Source organism: Acomys russatus, chromosome 15 (assembly GCF_903995435.1).
Source record: "Acomys russatus chromosome 15, mAcoRus1.1, whole genome shotgun sequence".
Lineage (NCBI taxonomy): Eukaryota > Metazoa > Chordata > Mammalia > Rodentia > Muridae > Acomys > Acomys russatus.
In genome coordinates this window covers 3677668-3700677 of record NC_067151.1, presented here as the reverse complement: position 1 = coordinate 3700677, position 23010 = coordinate 3677668, and the positions used below count along the sequence as shown (strand labels likewise).

The 23010-nt window shown below is 35.0% G+C and overlaps 1 protein-coding gene across 1 annotated transcript in view; it reads left to right on the top strand.

Annotated features, from left to right (window-relative positions):
- The window catches only part of LOC127199116 (inactive N-acetylated-alpha-linked acidic dipeptidase-like protein 2), a 64562-nt gene that overhangs the window by 12688 nt on the left and 28864 nt on the right, over positions 1-23010 (top strand). The window contains exon 2 of the mRNA XM_051156973.1: positions 3363-3561. Within this exon, the coding sequence (XP_051012930.1) occupies positions 3395-3561 (167 nt within the window). The 5' untranslated portion in view covers positions 3363-3394. The remainder of the gene's footprint in view (positions 1-3362; positions 3562-23010) is intronic.

The following is a 23010-nucleotide window of genomic DNA, read 5'->3' as shown; positions in this document are numbered from 1 at the left end:
CCCACATCAATCCTTTCCTTTCTTCACAGAGACTGGTGAGGTCAGTCCTTGGTGAGGACACATGGCTGCAGAGTCAGACATCCCAGAATGAAAATGAGATTTTTCTTAAAATGTAAACATAGAGGCCTGATACACTAAGGACCATAGATTTGGAAAGTATTTGGGAGAAACATCTTTGAGATTATACTCAGAGAACTATAATCATATTGTTGCTTTTCTTTCCTCCTTTAAAAATTACCTCTTAAACATGAGCTGATAACTGCCTCTAGCAGTCTTACATTCTCAGCTAATCCAGGCCATATGTGAAAGTCAAAATATTTTTAGAAAATCTGTAAGGGATATTTTGATTCAACTTTGTATAGTTTAACTGATTGCTGTCTTTAGATAATTTCTTCTTTTTTTAAGTTTGTATTTTCATCTATAATTTATATCAATCTAGAAAGTAAAGGAAACAGAAACAATATCATTGAAGATTGTTATACTCTAAACATATTCCAGAATAATTTTGTAGCCATCATATAATACAGCAATATGTTTCAAAGAAGACATTAACTTATAATTTCACAGTCAACCATTGTTTGCTTGCTTTTACTCAATGATTGTGAGAACAGCTATTTTCCTAGAACCCAATGAAGGGAAACAAATACACTGTATTTTCAGATAGGAGTTTCTTTTCCACAGAAAAACAAGATGCACCAGCAGATAGAGATAAAATTGTTACCAGTTTGGATTCTATGATAAAACAAGGTAATGTGCAGGTTACTTCATTAAATGACATATCTGGTGTCATTTAGTAAATAACTACTGTAATCTGCTGTAACTAAGCAGACAAATGTCTCTCTTGGCAAAGCTAAAATTCTTATGCAGATCCAAAAATCATGAAGGATTACTTTTCTGAGATCAATAAAGTTTCATAGAATGGGGTATTCATTCTGGGTCTGATTGAAAGGCAATAACAAGCTCAAATTGATTGACAGAGAAGTGTCTGCTAGGATTGCTTGCAGCATAATTCATACATCAGAAATACTGGGAGAGCATTACATGTGGAGCTGCTTCTCAATCTGTGACCCCTGACCCTGGAAGTAATGCCTGCCGTGTGTCAGGAAGTTGCCATTCTTGTTTTTTTTTTTTGTTTTGTTTTTGTTTTTTTCCAATAAAGATGTCAGTTCTATGCTCTGTAGTAACATAAAACACAAATTCATTTACAGCTAAATAAGAGAGAATGGCACAGTTTTTCTTACTTTGCTATGTAATAATGGCTTCAGTTCTAAAGTGCATGCTAGATCAGAACAGATTTTTCTTTCTTAAGTAGAATAACCTGAAAGATGTCTAGCTTGTTTTTTTCTTTGCTCACTCTTTCAATTTCAGTAATATCTAAATGTGCCTTGTCTGTTAACTTTTCTTTATGCAAAGATAGTCTGAGGTTACTTTTTTATGCATTACCCTTGGTGAATCATCACAATTTAGGAAAATACTTGTCACCCTAAAATTTCTATGAAGTAATTGGGAGTTGATTTTCAAAATGCATAAAGCTCAATTCACAGGAACTTTTGTGAAACCAAACACAGAAACGAGTCAATGTGGAATTCACATTGCAAACAAGAAATACCCAAACTCTGTGACTCCTGGAGTTGAATATACAATACCATTATTTGTGTTGTCTAAAAATTATCTTCAGCTCACATATCTGCATCTATATATTCTTTAAGTACATCTATAAATAAAGAATATTTAAAATTTTTAAGTTTTGTGCAGATACTTCTCTTAAGCCTATCTGTGTTTTTGAACTATGTTTACAATAACTTATCCAAATATATATGTGTGTGTGTGTGTGTGTGTGTATGTGTGTATATATATATAGATATAGATATAGATATAGATATAGATATATTATGTATTTCAGTGTGATGGCTCAGATTCAGACCCTTCTTGCCAAGCCTGATGATATGAGTTGCAGTCCCAAGATTCATATATGGAAGAAGAAACTGATTTCTACAATTTTTTTCTCTGAGCTATGCACACAACACATTAAATGGAATAAAAATTTATTATTTACCATTTGATACATGCATATAATTAGGTTATATTCATATAATGAAATGCTTGATTATATATAACATGTATTCAAATATGGTTTCAAATTACATTTGCTAACTTGCAGGAAAATACTTGATATGTATTAGTCAAATGATTCTCATGAAAATCCTGGGTAATGTTACTATATTTATAGTACCCTAGCAGTCGTCAAAGTTACTACATTTATATGACAGTTCAGTTTTCAGAGGGCAAAGAATGCTACAAAGATACAACAAATACTAGGTAGTATGTGCATTGCACCAGAGTCTGAGCCCACTGTGGTTCTAGACATGGCTTTTCTCTTGGACAAAGAATGGACTTGCAGGTGGTTTGGTACCTCCCTTAATATAAGAATCATCCTAATCATGTGGAAAAAGAACCAAAGGACTGTAGTCTTAGAAGTAAATTAAAGAACAGTATCAGTACATGGAGTGATTTTCAGCACACTGTAAAATGAAAAATACATTTCAAATAGGGATTGTGAAAAAAGTCTACTAAAAAAGTAGAGTCTCAAAGCATGTAATTTCATGTAGTCACATACCTCACATCTTTTCAAAAAGAAGAGACATTATTTTCTTTTCATTCTTTCTTTTTTCTTATTAATTTATCTCTTCTGACAGTGTATGATACAGCTTTAAGCTGATTCATATTCTCTTTGAAGTCAAGAGTGATCTTAAGTTCAAGGTCCATCTTTTTCCACCTCACAAATCCTGGCAAAGCAGGCATGCACCACTGTGACTGTATCGTTTACATTTTCTATTCAAAGATAGGTATACTATGGTGAGTCTGGACTGTTGAGCCAAAAATTCAAGGTTCCAATTCAACTTTGTTATTTGTTTGATGACATGTGACTTTAATTTGTGAGCTTCAATTAAGTCTCACTTTTCATAAAATTAGCAATGTTTGATAAATTTTAAGTTGTGCAACTAATAATATTTTAAAAATTAAATATGGTAAGTATGTGAAGCTTAATATAGTGTGTATAATACAATAATTCCCACTTTGGTTACCTACCACCTATTATGAAAAGTTAGTAGCCATGTGCTTAATGGTATATAATATAAATACACGTGTCAACAATATGCTTGGCAGAAAAAATATTATATCAAAGTTTAACTGAAATGTATATACCTTTGTTTGGGGAGGCAACTGACAGAAGTACTGAAGATGGGCCATTCTCTCATCAGGGGTCTGTCTGAGTTATAAACTAGAGCCAAAGTGGTAAAATATTAGCTTGGCTCCTTTGATACAGTCTCTTCTGAGATGGGCTCATTTATCTTCACCAGGTGATAAGCCCAGGGTCCCTCACCTGCTTGCCATGGCATCACAGTTGAGGGAAAGTGCTGAACTCTTCCAATCAGATGAGATGCGACCGGCTAATGACCCAAAGGAGAGAGCTCCCAGTCATGTCCGAATGCTGAATGACATCCTTCAAGACCTGGAGAAGAGCTTCCTTGTACAGCGGGTGCCACTGGGCTTTTATAGGTAGGAAATATACCTCCACATTTATGTCTTTCTCTCAAAGTCTTAATTAACTTCGCTTCCAGAGTACATTAAAGACTATAACACTACGTAAAAGAAGCTCCACTTTAGGATATTTAAGAAGAGTAAGAGTACTCTTGAGGCCTCTAAGAGTACATGGCAGTGAGATTGAGCAAACATGACTTGAACAGAAAAGTGGGGAAAGAATAGGACGAGCACTAGAGATACTAGGTGATAGGTTTAATCCAAACATATAAGCATATGCAAATAATCAATTTTTACTCAGAGGAAGGATAGCAGGCTACCAGGAAGAGACTTGATACTCTATGAGCATATGCAGGGCAAAGAGGTCCCCCTCAGTCAAAGTCATAGGGGAGAGGAGTAAGGGGAAAATGGGAGGTAGGGAGGAATCGGAGGATACAAGGGATGGGATAACAATTGAGATGTAATATGAATAAATTAATAAAATATATTTTTACAAAGTAAAAACAAAATAGTTATAGATAGAATATGGAGATGATTATTATCCAAAAGAAAACCTCAAATGAACAAATCTGGAATAACAGATTTCACTGGATTCAATATGATATCTTTACTGGGATATCAAGTTTCATCAAAGCTTCTATTAGGAGAAATATGCCTTCTTGAGTGCCAAGAGATGGGCCAGGCTGCTTTTCTCTAATAAGAACACATCTAGAAAGTTGAGTTTAGTTCTACAGGCTTTAATTTATCAAAGTTTCAAATATATTTAATATTTTTGTACAGTGCATTTCAATGGGTCTTAGGACATCTAAGAGAGCAGGGCAATTTTGGTGGAAATTCACAGGGATGCTCTTGAGAACATGTGGATAATGGTCTTATAGAAACAATGGTATGATTGGCTCTGTGCCTAAAACAAGTGGAATATGGTTTAATTTAGTATGTAAAAGGAAGATGGAAGTTAAACAATTCTGAGCATTTTAAATATTTTACATAATTGATTCATTATTCTACTGAAGATAAAATATACCTTTTTGTATAATACATGTTTATATAATATCTATGGATACAATAATTTAGTGTATATATATAATCATATCTATGTGTGTTACATGTGCATGTATATATATTTTCTGCATTTATATATGGTATTTGCAAAGTGTTAATTTTATAATCCCTTATGAAAGTTCTAGGCTGAACTGATCTATTGCTTCACTTCTCTCCCACCTCATTTCATCTGCTGTAGTGTTTCATGACTAGTCTTGTTAATATACTATGTATAACCAGAACTTAAAGAAGGAATCAATAGTCAATATAAAGGTATAGAAATCTTAATTACATTGAGAAAGAGTTTTAAAAATTACTCCTACACAAAGATTACCTATGACAGCGCTTAAAGCACTAGATGCTCCATCACTGTACATACTGAAACATGAGTTGTGAGCCACACGTCTATGACTACTGAGTGAGCGTGAGATTTTGAGTAGTATCTGGCAGCAAATTTAGTGACTGGATAAGAACCTCATCAATCCTCATCTTAATTTCTGAATCTAGAAGATGGGAAACTTTCATAAGGCATTTTTCTATTTTTGGTAATTGACTCTTTTAGCTTTTGATTTTAAATTGAAATTAACATGTAGACTAAATTTTACGTTATTTCTTTGACACTATTACTCAGGATCATATGATGTTAAAAACATTTTATGCCCTGTGTTTTCTAAGGCCCTGATATTTAGCAGGCGCTACAAGTAAAAAACATTTTTCCTGATAGTAATCTAGTGCAGGATTTGAAAGAAGATGGAACAAGGTGATTTGAAGAAGTGTAAAGAAGGAATGCATAGGTAACTGCTTAAAGAAAATCCAACCACATTATTGACAGATTTATTTAAAATATCTTTATTAAAGAAGGTACATCATGTTTAGAGACCCATTCAATAATGCCTATTTCTATAAGAAGAATACATACTGTTCTTGATATTACTGCAATGTGTAGCTGGCTAGCCTATCTAGTCCGATTTTTCTTATCCTTTCAATACTATTCATGGACTCAAATTACTTTGTCCTGTATTTTGAGAAGAAAAGCAAACATTGTCTGTTCAAAATTAAGACTTATTATTATCACAGCATATCCTGTTTCCAAGCAATATAAGTCCAAATGTTATTATAATAGTCTAGTTCATATAATATACTTTAGGACTGAAAGACAAAGGTTCAATGTTTAAGCATTTACTAAATTTTGAATATAGTTATTAGTTAAACATGCATTTCCTTAGGCTAAATGCTTGGTACGTGATAAGTCTATTTATGCATTTGTAAAGAAACTGTCCTCCAAAGTGTCAGTCTCATCTTGCATATCCAACAGTGAATAGCATGGTACTGTCATTCTCACCCTCAGCTACATTCACTGATAGTGTCCTGGGATAAGCTCTTCTGAAAGGTTCATGTTGGTGTCTAGTCTTTGAATTTGCAACTCCCTAATGGCATATGTTGTTGACAGTCCTTTTCTATACTTATTTCTCACCTGTGTTTTCTAAAGTGAGATTTCTCTTTAGCTATTCTGCCCAATTTCAAAACTGAATTGTTTGACTTCTGGTTGCTAAGTTCCATGAATTCTTTTATATATTGGATACCAGTCTTTTGTCAGATAACTGTCTCATAAAGATTTACTCCTACTGTGTGTTTTTTCTCCTTTTTGTAAGCATATCTTTTGAGCAGCATAAGTTTTTAATACTAATGAATTGTTACCAACAAATTTATATTCATATATTGGGCTTTTGTGCAGTCTCCAAAAATCTGTTTATGAAAGCCAAATTTATATAAATTTCTTAATCTTCTTGCATAAAGTATTCTGAAAGTTTTACAGTTTTCTGTTTTAGACTTATGTGTACTAACTAGATTTAGTTTACCTTTGTGAGATGTAAAAGGCTTGGCACTATTGCTTTTTTTTTACTTTTACTTTTTTTTTTTTTTTTTTTTTTGAGACAGGATTTCTCTGTATAGCCTTGATTGGCCTGGGCTTGCTTTGTAAATGAGGCAGGCCTTGAACTTGCAGAGCTCTTCCTGCTTCTGCCTTCTCAGTACTGGGATTACAGGCAGTTCCATAGCTCCTGGTTTGAGTTTATCTTTCTTTATATTTGCACTGTTTGTTTAAAATGCCATATTTCTATATTTCTCCACTCAATTGTCTTGGCTCCTTTGTTGTACAATAAGCACTTATTATTTCATGTACTAGTAGTTTCTAACCTGTTCAGGTAGAAAGGATTTTACAACATGTAGAAAGCATTGATGAAGATGGGATGACTGGGAAGGAGCTAGTGTGTGGATGTTTATCTTTTTCACCTTGGATGTTCTGCATCATAGGTAGAATTTCTGAACATCAATTTTGCTTCTCTAAAGTAGAAAAATTACTAGAGATGTTAATAAGAGAATAAAATTAATTGAGATGAGGTCAGAGTATGATATTAAATTTAAAGTTCTATACAAAAGTTAGAAAGTGAAAATAACTGTAACATTATGCTGTGTGTATTTGAAACCCTATAAGTATTTGCATCTCTACAGAGTTTGTTGCATTCCAACAAGGGAGATTATTTTAGATGTATTTATTACTTACTTAGTAGTGACTGCATGTATGCCTGCAGGCCAGAAGAAGGCATCAGATCTCCTTATAGATGGTTGTGAGCCACCATGTGGTTGCTGGGAGTTGAACTCAGCACCTTTGGAAGAACAGCCAGTGCTCTTAACCTCTAAGTAATCTCTTCAACCCCCAAGAATTATTTTATTTTTAAGTGACACAAAAAGTTTCCCCACTCCAGAATCACTACTATGATATCTATTCTTATATTAAAAAGTAGTCTTTTCCCTTAACAAGTATTTTCTAATTTTTTGTCACCTGATGGAGTCATAGCATCTTAGAGGAAAAGGGGATTTACAAGTAGCATATTTTTAATTATAAGCTATTAAATAAAGTATAAATAGACTGGACATCACTGCATTCTAAAATCTACCAGGTACTGTAACCACAGAGCAGCCCAATGAAAAATGCTGCTCTCATGTCACTTCTGTAAGTGATTGAGGAATGCTGACAGCATCTGGCCTTTTGGGCACTATTGCCCATGTGTTAAATGACGACACATAAATTTTCACATGATGGCTCTAGCAAATTCTGTGACTGAAATTTATGATCTTGTAAATTTACCCTTCCTAGCTTGTTTTAGTAAAGCTCAGGAAGATTCTCAGTCTTGTCCCCAGTTATTTTGCTGCTAAGGGTGTATTCCTGATGATGGGGAGTTTCTGTCATTTCCCCTTCCTCTCACATAACACCAGTCTACATAGTTAACAATCAGAGAACCCTAACCGTTGACATGTACGTTTAAATGTCTGGGCTGCACATAGAAATAACTTCAATTTTCAAACCTTAGACTAGAAAGTCATGGGGTTTTTGAATCCTCCCTTCAGGCACAATTAACAAAGGCCTTCTACCAAGGAACAGCTCAAAGCATGAGTACCAGTTACAGATGCAAGTTTTCAGTCAAACATTCCAATAGAATGTCAGCATAGGGGGCTGGAGAGATGGCTCAGAGGTTAAGAGCACTGCCTGCTCTTCCAAAGGTCCTGAGTTCAATTCCCAGCAACCACATGGTGGCTCACAACCATCTATAATGAGCTATAATGCCCTCTTCTGGTGCATGTCAGCATAAAGCCATTGTAGGATCTCTAATTATTTAAAGAAATGATAATTAAATATAAAAGCTAAGAGAAGTGTCCTATATAATTTTAATTTCAAGTTTCAATGTCTAGACTTATCAGAGTAGAAAGCCTAGATTGGGAAATGCCTATATAAGATTGACCTATGGGCATTTCTGAGAGGGATCATTGTGGTTACTAATGGATGTAGGAGAGCCCACACCAAGTGAGTGGTTTCTAGTGTAATGGGCTTGGCCTATATAAGGAAGATAGCCATACATGAGCCAGAGAGTAGGCCAGCTGATAAACAGACTCCTCTACAATTTCTGTTGTTCTTCCTTGCCTTTGAGTTCCTGGTCTAAAGTAACACTTCCGAGAATTGTAAGCAGTCCTCCTTAAGTTTAATTCTTTGACTTCTCTTTGTGATTATGGATTCTGCACAGCTTGCTTTTGTTTAGAGTATCACAGTAGCATAAAGAAAACTAGAACAACGTGTTTCTGTTCTGATACCAAGGTAAGAACACCCCCTCACCCCCATACGCACACACCAACTGCTCTGCCAACTGTGTTTAAGGGAAACTTCACCAAAGAATACCAACCTTACTATGACTTTCTTAAGGAGAACTGGAGGTCTACTACTGCATTTGCCTTGTACTTACTTGGCTTCAAGAATATTGACAACTGAGAGAGACTCAAATATGAGCTAGTATCAAATGTTACCTTCTACATAGAAATCATTCTTAAGAAAAGGAAATGTCTCCTAACTCTACTATACAATGCATTATGGGAGAAGAGTTATTAGTAAAAGAAATCTGTGGCTGGTAATGTAGTTCAAGACTCTTGCTGCCAAGCCAGCTTGATGATCTGAGTTCAATCCTAGTGGCTCATCTGTTGAAAGAAAAGGACTGACTTCTACAAAATATTCTCTCACCTCCAAGTATTGTGGTATGTCATACATGGGCACTCATACAATGCACATGTACACACACACACACACACACAGGGAGAGAGAAAGAGAGAGAGAGACTTAAATCTTTAAATAAATATATTGATCTGTATATTACCCTTCTAACTTTACAAAATATGTGTTATATTCAGCTGCTTATATAAACTATGAGGCTATATAGGAAACTCCAATCATACATCTTTGAAACATAAAACTTAGTTTCAAATAATGGACATATTCAGTCACTTAAAGAATGCAGCCCATGTGTAAATTAAAAGAGAGCATATGTTTGTGCTTGTACACATATGTATATCATGTACTTTATGCTTTTGTGAGAAATATGGCTTTAAGTTGATAAAAAAGGACTTCTTTTGGAGCTAGCCAGAATGTATTTGTGCAAGTTCAGGAGACCATTTCAAGCTAAGCCACGGCAAGATGATTTTCATGTGCAGTCTTGAAAGCAGAAATATAGTAGTGTAAATGCCAAGATGCTTCTGCCTTGAACCAGGAGTAAACAGAGCAAGCAACCCATTAAAATGCTTTTCAAACATGTAAGTTTTCCAATTTTCTTTGGAAAAAATGTTAGTTCTAGCTTCTACTAAGGCGTAGAAGGAATAGCATGTGGAATGTTGGAAAAATTACTTCCAAGATATCCATGTCTATGACCTAGCAGCACATTCATGGTGAATACTTGATCATTAAGAATTTCAAAAATTTTAATATATAGAATACTAGCTCATTCCATATTTCTGAATATCCATTATTATTATACAGCTTACACGATGTTTTAATAAGAGCAAGTTTTATAAGTAATAGTAGAATTTATTGTCCGGTATTCGATTGAGTTAATGACTACTTTGTTTAGGTTATTCTTTTTCCTTTAGTGGGGTGAGGGCGGCCTGAATGAGATTAAAAATCTCATCATTGTTTCTTTTGCATTTAATTCTATAAGTTCTGACTCTGCTTTCTTATGTTATTGAAAATACTGATTAAGGATTATAGTAATTATTTTAAATTGTTTTAATAATGGCTGTTACAACAGAGAGATCAATGCATGAACAGAGATGTGGAAAATGGACACAATGCAAAATTTCCAAAATTTGGTGATGTGGCTCATACAAATATTCTATACTGTATATCATTATATATGTTCCCTTTTATAATTATGAATACATGTGTTTATATGCTTTATAATGACGTATCCCTTGCATACTTTTATTTTTATCTTTCTAGGAAAATAAAGAACATCTCCTATATTTTAGTAGAAATGGGATTAATACGCTAATTTTAATAAATCTTTTTGTTTCTCCTAAGACAATGTATCTCATTATGACAGGAAACAGTCACATGCCATTAGATAGACTTTTATCTAGTCCTTTACAGTTAGCAGTGATTACTTTCTTCATGTACTTAGCCTGACTGCCATTTGTCGTTCTCAATATTTTGATTCCAATTGATATTGCTTCCTGCTGCTACTACTAAAGTACACCTACAAGGAAAACAAGGAAAAAACTGGAATATGTCATTTAAAAAAATCAGGTTTCTTCCCTCCTCAGACTAGTCATTCATAATATCTTGTCTAAAATTTGAAAAAAAAAGTAACAAAAATGAAGAAAATATGTGTTACTCTCAAACTGAATGCCTTGTAAACCTTTGAAAAGTATTTCCTTCATACAGCTATCCACACTGGCTTCTTATTCTTCTTACTTGATTCTCATTCTTCAGCTCCTTTGTCAAACTTTAATTCACATGTTGTCTTTTATGTTTTTTTCATGCGGAGAATAGTGTGTGCTGGGCTGCTGAAAGAAGGGTTGTCATACACTATACCATCAGTCTATGGCTGGTTCTGTGATCAATATTATAAAGGTTTTCTTAGGATTAATCATAAGCAAGGGCACTATGAATGAACAAACATGGTCTCAGTGGTTAGTGTGAAACAGATAATACATTCATTGATGTAGATTGTCCCTGGACAGAACAATGAAAACCCTCATGCATACACTCTGATTTTATATCACCCTGAGACTGAGAAGGAAAAGGAGCTGATGTTGCTACATAGTAAAGCCATCCTCTACTAGGCATCGTCCCTCTCAACACATCTTGAGCCTCTTCACAGAAGGTCCTATCTAATCTTAATCAATTTTGGAAGGCACCATAAGATAGAGTTTAAGATTATGGACTCTGGGGCTGGAAGATCTAGATAAATTTTTTGCTTATTTTTACCTAGACAAGCTTGGGAAGGATTTCTAACCTCACTGAACAAGAGTTTTATAAGCTAGCAACTTGTTATTTCTGAGAAGTTACATTGAGAGTTAAAAGGAATATTTATAACAACAATTTGTCCTTTTTAGACATTCCACAGTTTAGAATTACGACTGTCTTATGGTTTTATGCATTCCATGCATGCATAATGACTGGATCCCAACAGGACTCACATCAAGTAGTGTTTAACCTTTCTGTGCTGCCTTTAAACTACACACACACACACACACACACACACACACACACACGCACACACACACGAAAAAAAACTAAATAAGAAAGAAATTATAGCCAGGTGGTTGGAGCTTAGTTGTAGATGCTTGTCTATCATTTGCAAGGCCTTAGAGTTTATCCAGAGTGCTTAAAAATAAAACGTGTGTGTGTGTGTGTGTGTGTGTGTGTGTGTGCACATAGGTGCATGCAAATCACACATTTCTTCCAGTGTATAATGAAAGAAATAAATGCTTTGCTGTTCTGTATGAGGCTATTGAATGGAGGCCAATACAGAAATACTACAGCTGAATTCGTATCTATCATTCTCAAGAGTTTAACAGTAAGAGACTAAAGATTTATATACATACTCAATTTCAACTTTGGGATGGATCTTCACTCCCCAACTGAATTGAGAAATATTTGTGTGTGCCCTGCTAACTTAGTGTCCTTATCTATAAAACATGCATCGATGTCTTCCCTAGATGAAAGCCAAGCATCACAATAATACTTATCCAGCTTTGGTAATGGAAACTGTGTTATAAATATGGAGAGTTGATCAAGATCATAGTCCATGATATAACCATGTTAAAATTCTTAATCTCTGCTGTTGCTTTACCTGTTGAATCATGCTGCTCTACTAACAAGCTTTTTTGATGAACTGATCATTTGGGTTTCAATAGCACAGATTCTTGCCAAGGACTTACAATTCTTGTCAAGGACTTATAAGGATTAACATTACCATATCATATACTATATGTCTTTTTAGCAAGAGTTAAGAGCAGTGTATGTGTGTGTGTGTGCTTGTGTGTGTGTGTGTGTGTGTGTGTGTGTGTTTACCTGCCTGCCTGCCTATCTACCTGCATGCTTGCCTGTGTCCCTGCTTGTTTGTCTGAGTGTCTCTCTGTTAAGGAATATTGCACCAGGGTTAGGTAGCTATTCTAGTGTCTCTGAATGACTAGGCTGCTACATATGCACTTATTCATTCATTCATCATTATTGATTGACTATGTACCACATGCAGGCTTTGCACTCAGCTTTGAGACCACAATAGGGAACATAAAGACTCATCAAGCCTGATAGCCGACTTGATGTATTAGCTACAAGAAAAGCATCTGTTCCCATTTTATTTTATCTCTGTTCTTTTACAAGAGACTTTACTAAGTCCTTGTGTCCAAAGTTTAGCACACACAAAAAAAAGTGTTGTTTTCCTTAACAGGCAATATTAGACAATTTAGTTTCTTTCTGCTAGAAACAGATTAGAGATCCTGTGTGCACTTTGTTTGGACTTAATCATCAAAATGCCTCTTTTTACGTTTGTTGTTCCTTTCTATTTCAAGTGAGGAAAACAATATGGTTGTCAGATTTTCAGAGGGCGCTACACTGTCTTTCTGAGGGTACAAGCATTAGGATAGCCCTTATAGCACGTGTTTATTTCTCTAAAAATATATTAAACTTCAATGTTTTTATATGTTAAGTAATATTAAGACTAGTAATAATTACAACATCTGTGCCAAAGCAAGAGTAACTTGTAGATGGTGCTATGCTGAGCATTTTTCATATTTCATCTGGAAACCTTTTAGCAATATAATCCTTTAGTTTTATTATTTCTTTATAATAAAGAGGAAACTGTGTGAAGAAAAGATAGGCTTGGAATGCAGGTTTATTTTTCACCCCAAAGCACTCAAACATATATGTGTGTGTATGTGTGTGTGTGTGTTATGTTTGTGTGTGTATGTATATATGTATGTATGTATGTATGTATGTATGTATACTACATTTAATTGACTCAGTTTCTCCCTTTTTTGCTCAGAAGTTAATAATAATTTTAGCTAGATATTTATTTTGATATAGTCTAATGTTACTTTCAGTCACACAAATGATTTTAAATTTTATCTTCTCTTTCAGTGTACTGTGTACTCTCACAGTCAAAATCACATATAGACGTCTGCAAGGTTCTGTGTCTGTCTTTATTGTTGGAAATATTTAGTCTCTATTGTTCTAAATCTAAAAAATCCTCATATCCAACAAAAAAAAATGGCCTTATTCCTTCACAGTTCCATTAGATATTAAGCTGAATTCCAAGGTAAGTTGCATGTATTTTCCAGAGACATATATTACAGTTGATTGCCTTTTTACAAAAAAACATGTGCTATAAAAGGGGCCACAAATGAAAGACGTAGAGTTTAGCTATTGACCATGAAGCCTGAAAGCCATTACCTACATCATTCAAGAAGCATTCACCCACCTTGTATGTCATTTTCTTTTTTTAAAATTTTGGACAATTAGTGACTGGGAAGAATCTAACACTCAATAAGTATTTATAAAAGCATTAATTAATTTTTATTACTTTAAAATACATTATTAAGAAACAGTAGATACCAAGGGATACCAACCCATCCTGCCACCTCAAGTTGTGTATCCGTCCCAACTGAAGCCAATCAAGGTATCCGGCTAAGGGAAAGGGACCCAGAGGCAGGCAATAGAGTCAAAGACAGCTATTTTTAGTGCAACACATTTTAGCATGGTCATGTGTATAGTATCCAGACAACTTATTGTCTTATGAAGAGAATGAAGAAAAGTGGCCACATTCAGTATTTTCTTTATATCTTTTAAGGCATATTATCTCTCTCTTTTTTTCAGAATTAAACAAAACCACTTGTCTTTTGCCTAATTCATATTATCATTAAGCACTCTTGAATCCCTGAGCTCAAGAAGAAAATGTCTACCAATAACCCAGATATTGTGAAGAGCTACATCATATACTAAAATATGTAGCAAGTCCAACATATTGATATAATAGACATGAAAAAAAAAGAGCCAGTAGACATGACTCGGCAAAGCAGATGTTTGTTTCTATACCCTCACTCAGTGTAATTTTTTATTCAGATGAAAACATTACATGAGCTAGCCTAGCTGAGAAAGGGACACAAATGACCTTTCCTTGCCCCTTGACCCATTGCAGCACCTCCTGAATTTAACTATTAGTTTCAGAGGTGTGGAATATTTAACATATTCCACAGAGCCAAATACCCCATGAGTATACAAAAAAAAATGTAGTATATTAACTTATAGTCAAGTTCAAAGAACACCAACCTGGAAATTTAGAAAGACAGCAAAGAGTAAGTAGGAAAATATCTATATCACACTCTACAATGAGATGCACATATAATGTACAATTTGACATATAATTTATATAATCCTTAAAAGAACACAATAAACTACTGAATTGTGTGTGGAAAGACTCTGGTACTTCTTCACTCTATACCATATGAAAAGATACCACCTATCTTCATCAGCCCAATCTAAGTAAGTAAATTGGAAGTCAACCTGTTTCCAAATTACAAATACATCTTTCATGCATGTGCCTAAAGTTTCTAAATACATAAAATCATCTGATTATAATTAACTGAAATAAAAAACATCACATAGCTAGTATACTGAAGCCACTCAAAATACTTTTCCAGTCCCACTATCTTGTAAGTGTAAGTGTAAAATCCTAGCTAAAGCTTCAGAAGACTATTTTAGCTTTGTAGATGGTCACTGAGATGTATAGGCTTAATACCAGCTTCAGTAGAGTTAATTTCTGTATGCATTACATGTCCTGGATCTATGTGGCTATTTTATGGAGTCAGAGACTATTTGAACTGAAAGGAACCTTATGAATAAACACGATGTGCTCCAAGTGCCTATTCCTTGCCAGAACTGCTGCTTGATAACATAGGTTCATTTCTTGAGCCTTTCTAATTATCCTCTGTATACTTTTATGTGCTTTGATGACATCTATGAACTAGCTCTTTCTCAAATCTGTTCTCTTTTCTGTCTTCAATGCCTTATGCTGCATATACACATGTATTTTTATTGAAATTTCTAATGAGACTTTTGCTAGTTACTCATTTAGTTCAGTTATCCCATAATAAAAGTAAATCTTCAGATCAAAACCATTAAAAATTTCCACAAAGATATTAAGGATGGTAAATGACATAAGTTAAGTAATAAAATTTAATTAATAATGAAACTTATTTTAATATCAAATGTATGGCCAGTTTGTAGGTATAGATAGAATTTTAAAAATACTTTAAATAGCCAGAAATGTCAATTAACTTATATTTAATATTACATACAGTTGGGTGACTTTTCTTTTTCATTTCTTCCAGTTGGTACTTTAACCATTTTCTTGTCTGTGAGGTAAAAATGCCTTCCTTTAACTCACAACACTTACCTGAGTCTACTACTGATCCCTATCACAGGGACTAATTCAGCAAGTTCTAAACATCTGTCATTTGCAAAAACTACTAGGCATGGAGAAAAATTAGACCCAAAGCTCAAGCACTCTATAAATAGTAAACAGATGCGGACCAAATAATTATGTCACTACAAGTGTTAAAAACTGTCTTAACTGAAAGAAAGAAATGTGTAATCTTTTTCTAAATTTTATTTTATTAATTTATTCATACTACTTCTCAATGGTTATCCCCTCCTTTGCGTCCTCCCATTCCTCCCTCCCCCCCCCATTTTCCCCTTACTCCTCTCCCCTATGACTGTTCCTGAGGGGGATTACCTCCCCCTGTATATGCTCATAGGGTATCAAGTCTCTTCTTGGTAGCCTGCTATCCTTCCTCTGAGTGCCACCAGGTCTCCCCTTCCAGGGGACATGGTCAAATATGAGGCATCAGAGTATGTGTGAAATTCAGACCCCACTCTCCACTCAACTGTGGAGAACGGCAAAGTTGAAGGATCCAGAGGATCCTAGAAAACTACAAGAAGAAAATTATGATAGGCAGATTTGGGCCCAGGGGTCCTGATCAAACTATGGCACCAGCCGAGGCCAATACAGGCTGTAAACTTCAAACCCCTATGCAGATCTAGCCAATAGAAATGTGTAATCTTTTAATGTGACGAAATTGATTTGGTAGGAAGTGGAATAAAGGCCACTGAAAGAAATTATGTTATTAAAAATCTGATTATAAGTAAGTAGTAGCATACTTCATCAAATACCATTTTATCTATCTTCATATTTCTAACTACTATGTGAATGAATGATTATAAAGGTAAAGAAACAAAATAAGAGTTTTTTAAACTAGATATATCAAGAATGTAAAGGTGCAAGCATAACGGAGACTGAGGCACAGACACAGACAGAGATCTGTAAGCTAAGCAGGGTAGCATCTTAAAATTTTGAGTTCAATATCTATACTGCCTGTTTGGAATTGAATTAGTATAGGTTTTTACCTCCCCCTGCGTCTCTCCTTTCTTTCAGACTGCCTCTAACCTGATTATATGAGTCCAAATGAGGCCAAAGTTAAGTATCATGGTAAATATTCCTTACTTAAGTTGTAGGTATAATTCATGTATAATGTGCCTGTATGGCGACATAGAGATGAGTATTTGGTCACATGACTAAGCCATGTAGTTAATTAACTTAACAAATAAATTAATCATTGTAGCAATGATTTGCTGGGCAGGGAATTAGAAAAATGTGGTATTTTTAATAATTAGGAAATAGAATCTATGAAATTAGTGCTGGATTGGATCTCTGGGTGAAAATGTGGGGTAATAAAACATTTACCAGGCTTCTCCATAGAGAATGTCTTTTAACAGGTATAACATAGACTGAAAAAGTCTGTTTTTAAGAAGGGAGCCTTCTCAGTTCAGCTTATATCATCTGATTGACAAGAGAAGATCTATATTATTAATAACATTAAATGGGTAAATAGAGTTTGAGAAGAAATTATGTTTACATCTATTTTTTGCTGCTTCCAATATAGACAAAATTCATCTTACAATTCGGAAATAATTACATTTAAATGGTAATTGACTTCTTGTTCCAATGTGTGAAATTGGATGTATCATGGCCCAACACTTTTGGGAGTGTTTGGAAATATTCTGGATAAACAATTTCCTTTCCTCCCTCTTTTCTTTCTTTCTCTCGTTCTTTCTTTCTTTCTTTATTTCTTCCTTAATTTATTAATTTTCCATCTAGATTGTAGCGCACTCCCTCATCTCCTCTACTTCCCCGTCCTCCTTCTTTTTCCCCTTCCCCCTTTCTCTAGTCATGTGAAAGGCAGAACCCTCTTCTCCTATAACTTGAACCCAGCCTATCAAATCTAATCTGGACTGCCTACATCTTAATCCTCTGTGACATGTAAGGCTGTCCCACCATGGTTAAGTGATCAATGAGCCAGCAATAGGGTCCATTTCAGAGACATCTCCAGCTCCCCATATTAGGGGGCCCACATGGAGAAAGCACTGTCTGTGATCTACATCTGAACAAGGGATGTAGGTCCTCTACATGTGTGGTCCTTGGTTGGAGTGTCAGTCTCCGCAAAATGCCCTTGGTTCAGATTTGCTGGTTTTGTTGTTCTTTTTGTGGAGCTCCAACATGCTCTAGACCCTTCTACTCTTCAACTCATCAATAATACTCCCTGTTCCATGCCCAAAGTCTAAGTGTATTACCATTTGCTTCTATTCCCTGCTGGGTGGAGTACTCAGTGGACATCTATGGTAGTCTCCTTTCCCGGTCCTTCTCTTCAGGCCCTTCCAGTGTCTATTCTATTTCCCTTTGTCAATAAGAATTAAGCATCCTCCCTAGATTTCTCCTTGTTATTTAGCTTCTTTAGGTCTCTGGATTGTATTGTGGTTATCACGTGTTTTATAGCTAATAACTGCTTATAAGTGAGTATATAACATTCTTGTCTTTATGGGTCTGGGTTACCTTACTCGGGGTGATCTTTTCTAGTTCCATCCATTTGACTGTAAATTCCATGATTTCCTTGTTTTATAACTGAGTACTATTCCACTGTGTAAATGTACAACCATGTCTTTATCCATTCTTTGGTTGAGAGACATCTTGGTTGTTTACAGATTCTGGCTATTATAAATAAAGTTACTATGAATATAGTGAGCAAATGACCTTTTAGTATGCTGGAAAATTTTTTGAGTGTATGCTCAGGAGTAGTATAGCTGGGTATTGAGGGAAAGCTCCTCCCAGTTTTATGAGAAATCACCAGATTTATTTCCAACATGGTCAGACAAGTTAACACTCCCACCAGCAATGGAGGAGGGTTCCCTTTCCTCCACATCCTTGTCAGCATCTGCTGTTACTTAAGATTTTGATCTTAGCCATTCTGACAGGTGTAAGATGGGATCTCAGACAATTTCAATTTGCATTTCCCTGATGTATAAAGACACTGAGCATTTCTCTAGGTGATAAATATTGGTCTATTTGCATTTTAGTACATGTAGACATCCAGTTAGACCAGCAGGTTTATAAACTCATCTAAAAGTAGCATCCTGTGGCTAGGAATGTTTAACTTACATGAATATTAAGCAACTTAGGGTTTGGGATGTAGCTTAAAGAGGAGGGCATTTGCCCAGTATACAAAGAATCTTAGTTTCAGTCCTCAGCACCACACTCTAGTTGCACCATCAGTCCTCAGCACCACGTGCCTGTACTACCACTGTACTTCAGGCCCACAGACTAGTAATGTAGTACCCTCTGCATTGCGTGCAATAACACCAGAAAACCTCGGCATTACATGCCTTAACACCATCAATCCTCAGCAACTCATGGTGGCAACACCAATGTTTAGGAGGTACAGACAAGAAAATCAGAGTTGGAGGTAAATTTTAGCTAAGTTTAAAGAATACATACATGAATAAAATTTTCAAAGAAAGTAATTTCTGATTTTAATATTTACTTGAAGCAAAGGTTAAGAACGTTTTAAATTTTGATTTTTGTATGTCTGACTTCCTCCTCCATTATAAGATGTGTGTGCAAAGTTCAGCACTACAATAAAAGAGTGAAATCATGACCTATGAGTTTTCTATATGAGACAAAATTGTTATTTTCAGAAAGGTTTTCTTCTTAATTATATCTGTTAGCTGTTCAACATAAACATTGTTTGTAGTTATATGACCTGAATGTTTAGATCATGAGGCTCACTAACGACAACATTCACTAACAATTTCAAATGTACATAGTACAGATGTGCTTGATTAAAGAACATAAAATGCTTGGAAGATGTGCTATTAAATCATGAAGATGCAATGAAGAATAGCACAATGAAAATTCTATACTGACTAATGTTAAAATAATAGTCCTAAACCGAGTGTAGTAAAATGGCTTCATGTACTTTTTAACTCAATTTCATGTAGCCTCTAGAGAATTTTAATTTACACATGTAATAATCATTAGAAGTCTTCTGATTAGTATTGCTTAAAATGTTTTTCTAAACCCAATCTATTTTTAAAAATGAAACACATAACTGATTCAAATCAAGAAAAATATTTTTAAGATCCCATCAATGCAAACTGAGGCTTTTTGGAGGAGAGTTGTTTGGATAATGAAAATATGAGATATATATATATATATATATATATATATATATATAAAATATATATAATATAAAATATATATATTAAAATGAAAAAGTGAGGCAAATAAATGGTACATGAAATATATTATTATGTGAAGTATTCTAGCTTCTAATGAAAAAAAAATATATATCCCCGTCATATGTGTACCCTAGCTCCTATTTTTATATATCTATGTTATTTGGGAGTAAAGCAAGCATGGGTAATGAACTAGAATCAGCCACTATGAGAAAGGAAAAAGAAGTTTCAAGGAAAAGTGTACAGATGGTAATAAAACAATTATGACACCAGCATGGAAAGCTGAATGCTGGAAGAGGGTGGAAGCAAATGTACAGGGAAGCAAGCTGTTGAGAGAGGAGATTCATGGGGGAGAAGAACCAAAGAGTACATAGCCTTGTGAAAATTTTATATTTTATCTGCTACATTGCATGCTAATTCATAACTTAAAAATAAAATAAAATTAGTCTTTGTCCTCAGTAATCATAGTGGATAAGGCTACTGTTGTCTATGATGGTAGACTGTAAATATAGAAGAGGAATTCTTGAGAAGAAAAAAATATCATTAACATCCATAATAATTAGAGTATGCTGCTTTTTGAAGATGAAACAGAACTCAGTAATCCTAGTGTATGTTAGTTAAGTGGAAATGTGTTTGCCTAAGTAACCTGATAAGATATAGTGAATATATTCTGCTATTCTTGGAATTCTTTGTCTTTGATGCTAATAAGAATGTATCTAACTTTTGTCAGTACTCTCAGGTCCTTCACCAAAGAGACTCAGCCAGCCTTCTCTTCATTAACTGGATTCTGAGTCTGTACATAGGCTAAAGTCTGAAAATTGATTGAAAGGTCATGACTTTGTTCTTTTACAATTAAAGATTGGCTTTTTCCAATCAAAAAAAAAAAAAAAAAGAATGTATCTAACTTTCATCATATAACTACTTATCTTCAGAAGTCATAGTGTGATTTTTCTGAGGCATGACTAAAATATACTGGCTATTTGATTTACTTATGGACCTACTAAGGTTGTGAACAGTCCAGTTGCTGTCAAACTCAGAGCTATGTTTCAAGATAAGATATTCACTTCCTCTTTCAAATATCTGGAAGTCTTGTTCACATTCTTCTGCTTCTACACAATATCTACTATATGGCATTCATTGAAATCTGCAAAATGGATGGAATTATGTGAGGTACTCAATCAGGGAAAATTATAGAAGCCAGTCATAATGTGTCAGCATCTTGGAAGTGATGTCTTGAGTGATAGGAACACAAGTAGAGCAGGATGTCACACATTAGGATCTTGAATGTGCAGCATCAAACGAATACTGAAATTAAGGTTAGAAAAGTTTAAGCAACCTTGCACAGCAGCCACTAGTCTTTCTGTCCAGACTTAACTATTTAGTATGTCTACCCTATTCTCATTTTCTTCATTCTATGACTAAGAAGTGATATTTCCAGTTTGAGGGGATGACCCAGGCAGTAAGGCATGAGGACCTGAAACGAGATTCCCAGCACCTATGTAAAAAGTGAGATATATCAGCAAAAAAGAGGTTGAGGCACAAAGACCCTGGAGCTTTCTTTCTAGCCACCATAGCTGAATTGATGAATTCCAGGTTCAGTAAGAGACCTGGTCTCAAAAAAGAAAGTATAAGAAAGCAGGAATGATTGCAGAAGACATCTAATATCCACTTCTGGCCTTCCTATGCAAGGATAAACAGAGAAAGAGAGAGAGAGAGAGACAGAGAGAGAGAGACAGAGACAGAGAGACAGAGAAAGAGAGAGAGAGACAGAGAGAGAGAGAGAGGAAGAGAGAGAGAGAGAGAGAGAGAGAGAGAGAGAGAGAGAGAGAGAGAGAGAGAGAGAGAGAATTAAGAATAAAGAGTTCCCCCAAAGCTATCCTCTTATTTTTTTCTCAGCCATTTTTTTCTCCTGGTTTTCCATTGTTCTTTATAATCATTTCCACTACACAAATGTACATCTATAAAGAGTTTTTACTTCTGCTATGACTTCTTCTCTACAAACCCAATGTACTAAGGCCTAGATGAAGTCTTGCAGGTCACAGCCTCAAACTATGATATTGAAGCCTGAATCACTCTTCTATCCCTTCAGCTGTGTCCCTATCTCCCTTCCTTTTATTTATTTATTTTTTAAAGATTTATTTATTTATTTACTTATTTATTTATTATATGTACAATGCTCTGCCTGCATGTACACCTGCACACCAGAAGAGAGCATCAGATCACATTCTATATGGTTGTGAGCCACCATGTGGTTGCTAGGAATTGAACTCAGGACTTCTGGAAGCATAGTCAGTGCTCTTAACCTCTGTGCCATCACTGCACCCCCCATTTATTTATTTATTTATTTAGCAACATCCTGTTCTGTGACTGCTTCCTTGTTAAAGAATCTTTTTACTTCTGCAGTATCATTTGCAAATTATCTCATTTCCATTAAAGTGAACAAATTTGGCTGTCACAGGTTCCCTACTCTGCTTTTATTTGTTACTTTTAGGAGAGTCTTATCTTTGATCTACTTATTGTACCAAGTCAATATCTATAGGATGTAATGTATATTCTAAAGCTGCTTAAGATACAGTATTTAAAAATATCCCATTTAAATGACCCTTCCAAAGTTCAGGCTGAAATATGGTTTCTACTATGATTGCACTTGGATATGACAACTTTAAGAGCTGAATAGGTTATGAGAGTCTATGATTACAAGATGATTCCTACCTTTCTCAAGTGACCAGGTTAGTACTTTGCTTTGCTATAAAAGTTAGGTGTCTTTCTCATAGATATTTTTGCATCCTGTTCCATCTACTGTCTGGCTATGGGATACTCTCTGCCCTGATATTACTCTGTGAGGGAGACAGGAGCAGATGAAGCTCTTTGACTGTGGGCTCATTAGAAAACTATGAGCTACATCCCCCAATGGTTATAGGGAGAGCAGGAACTGTCTCTGACATGAATTCTGGTGTCCCCTTTTGGTCACTTCTGCT